The 10845-nt window shown below is 45.5% G+C and overlaps 2 protein-coding genes across 2 annotated transcripts; one reads left to right on the forward strand and one right to left on the reverse strand.

The window, feature by feature from the left end:
- Nucleotides 1–3903: 3903 nt before the first annotated feature.
- On the reverse strand, nt 3904–7592 carry LOC125525216 (heme oxygenase 1, chloroplastic-like). Its single transcript, XM_048690227.2, has 4 exons — nt 6866–7592; nt 4782–5005; nt 4237–4344; nt 3904–4141 (listed from the first exon to the last, which is right to left on the reverse strand). Exons 1-4 carry the CDS (start codon nt 7317–7319, stop codon nt 4049–4051), a joined length of 879 nt encoding a protein of 292 aa, XP_048546184.1. The 5' UTR covers nt 7320–7592; the 3' UTR covers nt 3904–4048.
- A 1259-nt stretch (nt 7593–8851) lies between these two features.
- LOC147960443 (uncharacterized) lies at nt 8852–9539 on the forward strand. Its single transcript, XM_087532568.1, has 2 exons — nt 8852–9106; nt 9172–9539. Exons 1-2 carry the CDS (start codon nt 8852–8854, stop codon nt 9478–9480), a joined length of 564 nt encoding a protein of 187 aa, XP_087388694.1. The 3' UTR covers nt 9481–9539.
- The last annotated feature ends 1306 nt before the right edge of the window (nt 9540–10845 follow it).

Below are 10845 nucleotides of genomic sequence, written 5' to 3' on the forward strand. Positions count from 1 at the left end.
CTTGCTAGCATGGAGATCTAGTAGTTCTATTTGAGTCATTTCAGCATCCTCCCAATTTTTTCTGCTCTTTCTTCTAATAAATTATCAAAGTCAGAACCGTCATTGAGAAAAACCTATACATCAGAATTTTTCAGTATCAGACCAACAGGGCATCATGCAAGATAACAAAAATCCTTTCAGTTCTATCATGTGCATTCAGAAAATATGTATTGCTTGGTAATATAAAAGAGGTTCTGGACACATACTCCTTGGCTTCTTCTAAGCATCAGCAGAAGCATGTTTGTTTGCAGTTGACATATGAGGAAGAAAGAAGGCCATTCAGAAAGGATACTGCCTACTTCGACTTAATGAAGTTCTAGCGCTATTTCTCCAGCCCATGCTGCTTCATTGGCAAGGGTTGTTTGAATTAGTCTCCTAAAAAATAAATCGGATGCAAAGCAACAAGAGAAACGGGAACAATCAAAGATCGTTACACATTCGTGGCCTTTTGGTGTTCTTGTTTATTATACTTTGAAAGTCAAAGTGAAGGAAGCATCCATTATTAAAGATCAAACTTTTGAGGAAAATAAGCTTATAAGAATATAATCTATCATTTGCAACATTGTAGTGGTACCTGAAATTAAAATGCACCAAGACATGGAAATTTGTCTTTGGCCTTTACTATTACGAAGAAGATAACTGTACCAAGATGGCTCCATATAAAATTCTACATGATGTGTGAAGAAAGCTTAAGATATTAGCAAAAAAATCCCGTTATTGACTCATGCTGCCTATCCAAAATCTGCTAGTTTCATCTTCCCTGTTTCCGGTGAGCAAAATATATTCCGGCTTATTGTCCCTGTGGATGACGCCCATTTCGTGGCAGTACTTCACCACTGACGTGAGATCCTTGATCACAAATGTGGCATGCAACTCAGAGAAGGTAACATACCTGGCCATCTCGTCCAGCAAGCGGCCGCCGTTGCAGAGCTCCATGATGAGGTAGAACTTGCCGATGTCCTCGAAGACGGCCTTGAGCGTGATGTCGCTAGTGGTGGCGGGTTACATGGGAGAGGAAGCGAGAGAGAGGGAGGTCGCCTGCGTTGGCTGCCTTCATGGCGACTTTGTACCACCAAGGAATAATCCAGTTGGTGCCAAAGTGTGTGGTTCATCGAAGTCATTTATTACTGCAGTAAGTTCTTCAGGTTTGACCTGTTGAATGTAGAAACACACTGATCATAAGTCATAAGACTGATGCAATATAATCTTCGAAAAGAAAAAAAACAAGAATGATGTGTAACATAAAAGAGCAAAAGTCTGCCAACTGAACATACAAAATAATGGAGTCGCAAAAAGGAGTATCGAGCAGTGGATCTTCCTTCCCCATTCATTCACTAAAAATTATGTAGCCACTGTTTAATACAGTTTGAAATAGTAACAACACAAACAAACTTTATGCTCCCTGCAATCTGATGATCCAAGCCATGTCTCTATAGGAATTACTTGTACCATTAGATCAATACTTCTAAATTTTGGTAATTGTATTTTTTTTGGGCTAGCTGGAAAATCAACTTTCATCTGTATGGCCACATAGATATCACCCTGCAATGTGCTTCCATTAGTAAGTTACAGATGCTTATAACAAAATTCTCAACACAAGTAACCACATATGTACTTGAAATCTAGCCCCCCCCCAACCAGCAGCGTTCCTATAGAACCAACCAACTACACGGGTAATTTGTGCATCCTAGAGTACGATTACAACAAGCAAGTAAAAAATGAATTCACCAACGCATCAGGCTCGCAACCACCCGGAGAAGCGAGATTTCAGTCAAGTCAAACATAGATTGACCAGGTAAACTAAGTAAAACAGAACAAGGAGTATCAATGGGAGGAGTAGATGTAGATAATTGAGAGAAGTGCATATTACACCCCCCAACTCTAGCCCTAGTCTAATATACACCCCTCAACTCCAATACCGTCTAAAATACACCCCCAACTCTCAAAACCGGCTAGAATTCAACCCTCCCCTCCCTGTTGACCGGTTTTGACCCAGTTTAACCGGTTTTGACTGAGTGAACAGTAAAAAATAAAAACTTAAAAAACAAAAATACTTTTTTTAAAAAAATTCAAAAAAGTTCCAAGTTTTTTCACCGTGTGAACAGTAAATTAAAAAAATCACCTTTTCAGCATGTTTGGACACGTGAGTAAATTTGAGATGTCCGTAAATTCGAAAAAAATTCAAAATTTTCAGCATGGTGAACAGTAATTCGGGAAAAAATCCAAAAAAAATCACCACGCGCTCAAACATCACCCATGCAAAAAAAAGGGTTTTTTACAAAAAAATCAATTTTACTATTCACCAAGCTGAAATTTTGAAAAAAAAAATCGAATTTACGGACATCTCGAATTTACTCAGGTGTCCAAACATGCTGAAGCATGAAAAGGTGATTTTTTTTAAATTTACTGTTCACACGGTGAAAAAAACTTGGAACTTTTTTGAATTTTTTCCAAAAAAAGTATTTATGGTTTTTAAAATTTCATTTTTACTGTTCACTCAGTCAAAACTGGTCAAACTGGGTCAAAACCGGTCAACAGGGAGGGGATGGTTGAATTATGGCCAGTTTTGAAAGTTGGGGAATGTATATTAGATGGTATTGGAGTTGGGGGGTGTATATTAGACTAGGGCTAGAGTTTGGGGGTGTAATATGCACTCCTCTCTAGATAATTTAACGAAGGAGGACCTCGGGGAAGGGCTCGGACTGTGCCCAGGCAGTGCCGTCGTGGCCGAGGATGGGGCGGCGGTGAGGCGCTGGCCGTCGATGTCGCAGAGCAGCGGCTCGTCAACATACATCTGCCATGACATCCTTCTCGCTTGCTTGCCGGTTTTTTTCTCTCCCGAGATTTTGCCATCCCCTTCCTCCTCCTCTGCAACAATCATGGCGGCCGGGTGGAATAAGAAGATGAGATGGTTTGGGGGAGAAGCGGACCTGGGGAGGACGCTTTCTCCGGTGGATGGCGTCGGAGTAGCTGGCATGGGCTGCGGCGGCCGCGCAACCCTAGGAGAAGAGGAAAGGAGAGGTTGCGTACAGAGAGAAAAAGAGGAGTCAGACTCCATTGCTCGAGGCGGCTGCGGCTCTCTTCTGGACGAAGCAAGGAAAAAGTCATCGAGAGTTTACCCGGGGAGGTGTTAATTGAGCGATAGTAAATTGCGACGTGGCATAGGCGAGCAGTCACCCCTTCTGCGCACGTTAATGTTTTTAATGCAGTTTCTGAGTAGTACCCTGAACTGAATCTTCACAGTTCCACAGCTAGTTCCTTCTTTTATGTTGTCAATAAAAACAATTTCCTACTAGATGTGCATTCATTGTTCAGGCGATTACGAAGCCAGAACACATTAGCGTCCATGCCAGTGTTGTAGATGGACCAATGACGAATGTCTCACCATCTCTGAAACACTGCTTCAGCCACTCATGCGGCTCATCCACAACGAAAACCGTTACAACACGTCTACAAGACAGGGCACTCGCTACCCATGAAGACAATAAGACATACACACGTCGCCGAGGAGAGGAACACCGTCAAGGTTGCCATTGTCGAGCACCAAACATCTTTCACAGGCTATCAGGGCATCGTTGCCGCCATGTCACCCCACAACACTACAGCTCCGATTTCACCACTACACAAAAGAAATTGCAAGGACAAACTATATAACAACTACAGGAATTTGCAATACCAAACCCTAGCTACCACACCTTCCACACCGCTTGCAGTCCAGCACGCAGCTAGGGTTACGATGCTAGGATGACGTGACGCTACAATGCTAGGATGACAGAATTCCTTCTAGGTCATCCTTAGAGAAACGTAAGACCCATGGAGCAAACGGCCAAAGTGTGGATCAGCAAAAGGCAAAGACCAGGCAGATGCAATGGAAGGATTATTAGTATATGATATGACAATTTGATTTCAAGGCAGTTCAGACCTGACGGAGCATGTTCCTCCCCGGTGCACAGACATGGCTTAGTATTTACAATGTTTATCATAAAACATAATGGAGATCGTTCTTGGCTCAGGTGAATATCTGGCGTAGGAGATCTCCTGAGTAGGCGAACGACTTCTCGGTCTCCTCCAGGCAGTGGTCCTTCTCTTCCCGAGACCAGCTCTGATGGTGAATGAATGTAAGCAGGTTAAGACCAATCGGTGAGGATAAACGAGCAGACAAGAATAAGAGCATGAAATCAAAGCTCTTGGACTTACAGAAGCAACTTGGTTTAGTGTGATGCGGACATTCTGCAGCAGCTGGGACAGGGTACCTTCCCACTTGTAGAACTCCAGCTCTTTCTTGTCCAGAATCTTCTCGGCAACCTGAAATGAAGAGAGGGCATGGTTACTCCGTTAAAGGATGTCAAATCATAGAGTAACAAATACTAACTTTCATTCACACCACACAGACATTACAGGCTGGCACGATGCCATGATTTGAAAAGTAAAAAACCAGGATTCTAGGTCCAAACCGAAATCGACAGCTATAGAATGAATATAAAGTTATATCTACATAGCACAAGTCCTAGATATAGAAATAGATGTGTATGTACTATGTAATATGATCAACGAAGTACACACAGTAATACCACACGTGTACCTCACGTTGGAATTTCAATCAGCACAACCAGAAGAATGAGATTTAAGAACCAGCATCAACAGCAAACACATGTTTTACAACAATATGTGGAGCCATTCAAACACACACTATTTGACTCAGATGAACGTTCTGGTACAAGACTATTTCTGCAAAGACGTACCTTTTTGCCAATCATTCGGCCTCCAGCAGTATGAGCAAAGTACACATTATAGAAGTGGCAGATAAATGCTTGGGGATCCTTCTCAGACAACTCTTCCAGATAGGAAGCATATGCAGTACCAGCAGCAGTTGGTTCTGGAATGGTGTGACCCTGTTCCGTGAACCATTCCAGATCTTTCTTCAGTGGCTCGGATCTCTCCAACCCAGTATTCCTAAACTCCGCATCTGAAAGGCATAAATAACTACATTGTCAATCCACAGCATCTAACAATGATAAAAGAAACATTCCAGATTCTTCCTAGAGAAATTAAATGCAGAAACAGGTTATATAACCATCCACGATACCACTATGAGATTTCAGTAATTATGATGTTTATTGTTGTAAACAGAAAAAACTATGTACCGTCGATTTTGCTAAATTTCGCTGTTCTAACCAAGTAACCACAGTGTTACTCTTGATAGAACTATGCCGTTAAAGGTGTCGTCAATGTCAACAAGATGGATTTCACAAGTTCAAATAGAAAAAGAAACAAAAAAAATCATCAAAACAGATAGACAATCAATCTTAACCCATTTATTTGCAATAAGTACACAAATTTAATGACCAATTTTAGTTTTAAAACTACAACTGAAATAGGTACTAGTATCAATCTTAAACCATTTATTTGCTATTTTTTAGCAAGCTACTATTTTTATTGCAAAAATAATAATAAACGACGTGAACACAAATTCACCCAAGCCGCCAGACAAAACCATAACCAATAGCTGGGGAAACATTATAACAACAGCACATAAAACTGAAATATGTTAGAAGAGAAAGAGCCCTTCAGACACAGGGAGATGAAGGTTGCCCTGCAAACAGTGTTGTGAAAGGTACCACCTCCTGCAGAAATTGTCTTGCCTTGCCAGCCACCTAACCCCGGGTAAGCACTAAGCGACACCCTGCCCTCATAGGCTCATACTGCCTAGAGCCTTTTAGAACGCTGGTTTACGAAGATAGAAGTATTGGGAAAAGCATCAAAAGAAAGCAGCAGAAAATGGCTTCGGTAATCATTCTAAATGGGAAGAATCCACCATGCACGAATAAGATGGCACAGAGAAGCTTTCAACAGGTTTGTCAAAGAGAGCAAAAACCACTATCCCAGTAGGTTATATACTTATGTGTTAAGCAAACAAATACAGCATACCAAATCACAAGTAAATGCAAATGGAAATGCCCAATACTTTTTAGTTGATAGCTTGATATATGAGCAGTATTTAGCCATGCTGAAAATTACTGACAAAATACTTCAGACTGTGAAGCGTAGAGCGAAGTGTTTCCTCTAGAACATTTTCGACACATAAATGCTAAAAGGCTCTTATAATTCGATTTACTTGTGGTCAAACATGTAAATGCAAACTAGGGGTCAAACATGCACGGACATTTTAGACACCTAGGGGTCAAACATGATCCCCTCCCAGGTATATAATTGGATCTGCCATCAGTTTCATGCCAGAATCCAGCATGCCACTTTGCAACATCTAAACACCTATGTTTCATTACAGTTTTGTGGCTCGGATCTTGAATTCAACTAGATAACCTCCATTGCAAACTCTCGATCTGCCACTAGTCTTGGAAGCACATCCCATCACAAGTTTATAATAGCAAAAATACAAACACCGTTCTATTAAAAATTTCAGTGTGATACCTGGTTTTAAATAAATTAAGAATATATTTCCTTGAAAGCAAATGCAATAACAGCGGCCCTTAAATCTGTGTATACCATAGGTTGGATTAGTAAATCATGATTAGGAATTTAGGATTAGGACAACATATCTTTCGCAAGCATCAGAACGATTCAGAAAAGTCAAAACAAACCCGGCCAAAAATGCTATTGCCCGTCTCAATCCTGGCTCTCTATCTGTACACTCGATTTTATCGCGTTAGAAGAAAATAACTATGAATAGACTGTTGCGGCCAAATCAACTGTAGCACGAAATCGTCACCTGCCACACACCGCAGTCGCACACGGGCCGCAGAAATTTAACTGGTGAAAAAGTAAGACACGGAAGGCAAACAAACAGCGAGGGCTTGCGATCACTCACACCAGGGGACGGCGGCGCGGTCGACGATGTCCTCGAGCGTCTGGAAGACGAGCTTGCTGTCGACGAGGAAGCGCAGGTAGCCCTCGACGGTGGGCTCCCACCTGGCGACGGGGGGCGCCTGGGGCTCCTTCTCCCCCTCCCTGGCCTGGTCCTTGGTGTGCAGCCGCATGGCGACGGCCCTCATCTCGTCCACGAACGGCTTGCCCCCGCCCTCGCCCCTCGCCGCGGGCGCCATCTCGGTCGCCGCCGCCGCCGCGACCATCCTCCTCCGCTGCGAATTAACCACAGAAATCCCCGGCACGGAGCGCACGCCGACCGACACGGACAGGCCGCTGTTCCTCCCGGCGGCGGCGACCGAGACGGAGGCGCGCGGGGGCGCGAGGGCGTGGTGCGGGGCGGTGGCGGTGGCGGCGAGCGATGCCGATGCCGATGCGGATGCTGCCGCGGGCGCCATGGGTGCGGAGGCGCTCTTATAGCGCGCTAGGGTTCCGTGCACGGGAAGGCGGGTCGCCGATGGGCGATGGCGATGGCGACGGGCGGTTGCTTTGGAGTGCGGCCTTGGTGCGGGGGCGAGGGCGAGGGCGCGCGGAGGAGTGAGGGCGGAGGGGGCGGGCTGGGGAATACTAGAATACTGCGGCTCGTTGGATTTTTAATCGCGCGGAGGATTGGAACGGCGGGGAATGGCGTGCGGGTGAGGCTCTCTCTCCGGCTTGGGGAAGACGATGGGGTTCTGGTCTCCTCTCCTCTTTCCTTTTAACGCGAGGGGAGGAGGGTGGGGAATCGAAGTTTGACATGTGGGGTAGAGGTGTCAGTGGTAGGTGTTTGAGACGGGGGACTGTTTTCTTTTTAGGGGTGAGAGGGGGGAACTGGTGGGGTCGAGAGGATGGGAGGCGCAGGTGGGGTATGACGGATGGGCCCGGGGGGCAAGGGGGCGGGAAGGCCATTGGGTCATCACGTGACGGCGAGTGGGGCGACGGTCTCGTCCATTTCTTTAGGGCATGTACAACAGTAGTGACCTAGCTGTCTGCCGCCAAGTCAGACTTTTTATGACGTGGAAAAAGAGGACGAAGAGAGAGAGGGGGCCTGTCAGTAGAACTACAGATCGTCTGTAGCGCTACAATTTCGGGGCAGAAATAACATATTTGATCCGAGGGCGAAATCAAATCACAAACTGACTTGCTCTCGAAAAAATTTCATAATAATGATCCTTTCGTGTGGCGTCTGACAGTTAGGCGCCGCACACTACTGTGCAGCGCCTCGGTCTGAGGCGTCGCACCTCCTGCCAGCGTGGCATCTCTGGTCCAGTTGCGGCCCCACAGACAGCACTGCAGCGCCTAAGCTTGGGCGCCCCACTGTGTAAAGTGCAGCGCCTATCGCTTGGGCGCTGCACACAGTACAGTGCAGCGCCTTGGCCTTAGGCGCTGCACGCTGACTTAGCAATTTTGCGGGTGCAAAAGCTATTGGAACGGTTCTGTTGTTCTCTGGACTGGCATGTCCAGGTGTGCAGCGCCTAAGGTCAAGGCACTGTGCAGTGTGGCGCCGTGGTCTTAGGCGCTGCACATCTGGACATCTATTAGGCTGCACTCACCCCACTCCCACCCATCCCCACCCCACACACCCACACCCCCACATAAACCCGAAGCGCAGTGCCTCCCCTATGCCCTCCTCTCTCCCCCTCTCAAATCCTTCTCAGATCCGGAGTCCTTGACCGTTGATTTCGAAGCCAACCCCTCCCTTAAGGTATTCTCCTCCGATCCCCTCGTTTTCATCCATAGGAATTGTCACATTTGCTCAAATCTTGCTACTTTGGGGAAACCCTAGTTTTGGCTTGGATTTGGGAATTTGTGTTGAATCATGTTATGTTTCTTTGCTAATTTGGTATGGTTATGTGTGTTTGATGTTGGTGTTAGGGTTATGCTATGATTAGGGTTGTGGTTATTGTTAAGTGGGGGTTAGGGTTGACCAAGAATTCTCGGTTTTGTAGGCATGGCTTCATCCGGTTCCATGACTAGGCCACCGTGTGCTAACCAAGAAGACATGTCGAACAAGTGGGAGGACGCATCTTTGTACAAGGTGAAGGAGAAAGATGTCAATATCCCGCCATGTTGGTGTGGAGATGTTTGCAAGGTGAAGGTGTCTACCGACCGAAAAAAATCATGGACGGAAGGGCGGAGATATTTTGTATGCCCGAACTATGCTTATGATCGTGCACTTCCAACTAACGCCTATGACCAACCACCGGTAAGCTCGAGAAGTAAAATGTTACTCTCAAATGTGTGTCAACACTAACAAAAAGGTGTATGCAGTCACCGCCTCCTCTATGCAAGTACTTCACGTGGATAGATCTTGAAGTGCCAGAAGATGTCAAAAAGGACCAATACCAAGATTGTCTTAGGCGGCAACGGCGGTTCGAAGAATCGTTTCGAAGAGGCTTGGAGGAAGAGCGTCGTCAGAAGAAGGGGATGGAGCGAAAGAAACGAGAGGAGGAGAGGGCACGCCAAGCGAAACTTGCTCGTGAGGAGGAGAGGGCAAGAAAGCTTGCAAAGGCTCGCGAGGCGCAAGAGGAGGACTCGGCACGTGACAAGAAGGGGAAATGGCCTCGCTCTACTCAGTAGGGACTTCGCTTCGGTGCACTCGTCGTCAACTATCTTCTATGAATGTGTCGTGAACTTGTGAGGGCATGTGAGATGTTGGTGAAATATCTTCTAGGGCAAGCTGCCATTTGTCATTTGTAATGAATGTGTCGTGAACCATGTCGTAGTAATGTTTGAATTGACTTAAGTTATGAACTCATCGGCATAAAATTTGTGTTTGTTCAAATTGTTGTGATGCTGCAGTCATTGTAAGTATTATGATATTCCGGTGAAATGAACGTGTTGTGAACTCTGTTTTTCTAGTAAACAGCCGTGCAGCGCCCAGAACACGGGCGCTGCACTATACACTGCAGCGTCCAAGGGATAGGTGTCACACAGTACAGTGCAGCGCCTGGCTCTTGGGCGTTGCACTCTGACTTGGTATTTTTCGTGGACGGACAGTGCTGCATGCTTTTTGTGGCTCTCTGGATAGCCATGGCCAGTTGAGCAGCGCCTACAAGACGGGCGCTGCACTGTATGGTGTGGCCCCTAAGCGTTGGGCGCTGCACAGTACAGTGCAGCGCCTGGGTGTTGGGCGCTGCAGTGCTGTTAACTGCCAAACTGCAGAAACAGATGCCATTTTGGCCTCATATAGCACTCACATAACTTGCTTGAACATCGCTAAAATTACTGTAAACTGCACATATTGAACAAAGACAATTAATAACTTGAACATCACATCATTTAGGACAATTCAACATTACTACTAGTTCACAAACACAAATATCACACTAGTAAGAGTTCACCAACATATAACATAACCTCACAAGTTCATCAACCTAATGAAACGGCTACAAGAGCACTAACAAACACAAGCACTAATGCCTTCCGCGCGTGTTCCTGGTGCCACGCTTGCAGGAAATCTTCTTCCTCCTGGGTGGACGAGCCTCCTCTTCCCGCACTTCCTCCTCCGCCTCTGTTGGAAATATGCCCTAGAGGCAATAATAAATTGATTATTATTATATTTCCTTGTTCATGATAATCGTTTATTATCCATGCTATAATTGTATTGATAGGAAACCTAGATACATGTGTGGATACATAGACAACACCATGTCCCTAGTAAGCCTCTAGTTGACTAGCTCGTTGATCAATAGAAGGTTACGGTTTCCTGACCATGGACATTGGATGCCGTTGATAACGGGATCACATCATTAGGAGAATGATGTGATGGACAAAACCCAATCCTAAGCATAACACTAGATCGTGTAGTTCGTATACTAAAGCTTTTCTAATGTCAAGTATCATTTCCTTAGACCATGAGATTGTGCAACTCCCGGATACCGTAGGAGTGCTTTGGGTGTGCCAAACGTCACAACGTAACTGGGTGGCTATAAAGGTACACTA

The sequence above is a fragment of the Triticum urartu genome, chromosome 7A (genome assembly GCF_056163025.1).
Source record: "Triticum urartu cultivar PI428250 chromosome 7A, HENAU_Tu73, whole genome shotgun sequence".
NCBI classification, from domain to species: Eukaryota; Viridiplantae; Streptophyta; class Magnoliopsida; order Poales; family Poaceae; genus Triticum; species Triticum urartu.

Bases quoted from the DNA above. Each gene is read 5' to 3' on its own strand.
- LOC125525216 (XM_048690227.2), bottom strand. From the start codon at position 7,319: ATGGCGCCCGCGGCAGCATCCGCATCGGCATCGGCATCGCTCGCCGCC. The intron at 5,006-6,865 runs GTGAGTGATCGC...TATGCCTTTCAG, and splicing joins CCGCGCCGCCGTCCCCTGGT to ATGCGGAGTTTAGGAATACT. The intron at 4,142-4,236 runs GTAAGTCCAAGA...ATTCACCATCAG, and splicing joins CACTAAACCAAGTTGCTTCT to AGCTGGTCTCGGGAAGAGAA.
- LOC147960443 (XM_087532568.1), top strand. From the start codon at position 8,852: ATGGCTTCATCCGGTTCCATGACTAGGCCACCGTGTGCTAACCAAGAA. The intron at 9,107-9,171 runs GTAAGCTCGAGA...AGGTGTATGCAG, and splicing joins ACGCCTATGACCAACCACCG to TCACCGCCTCCTCTATGCAA.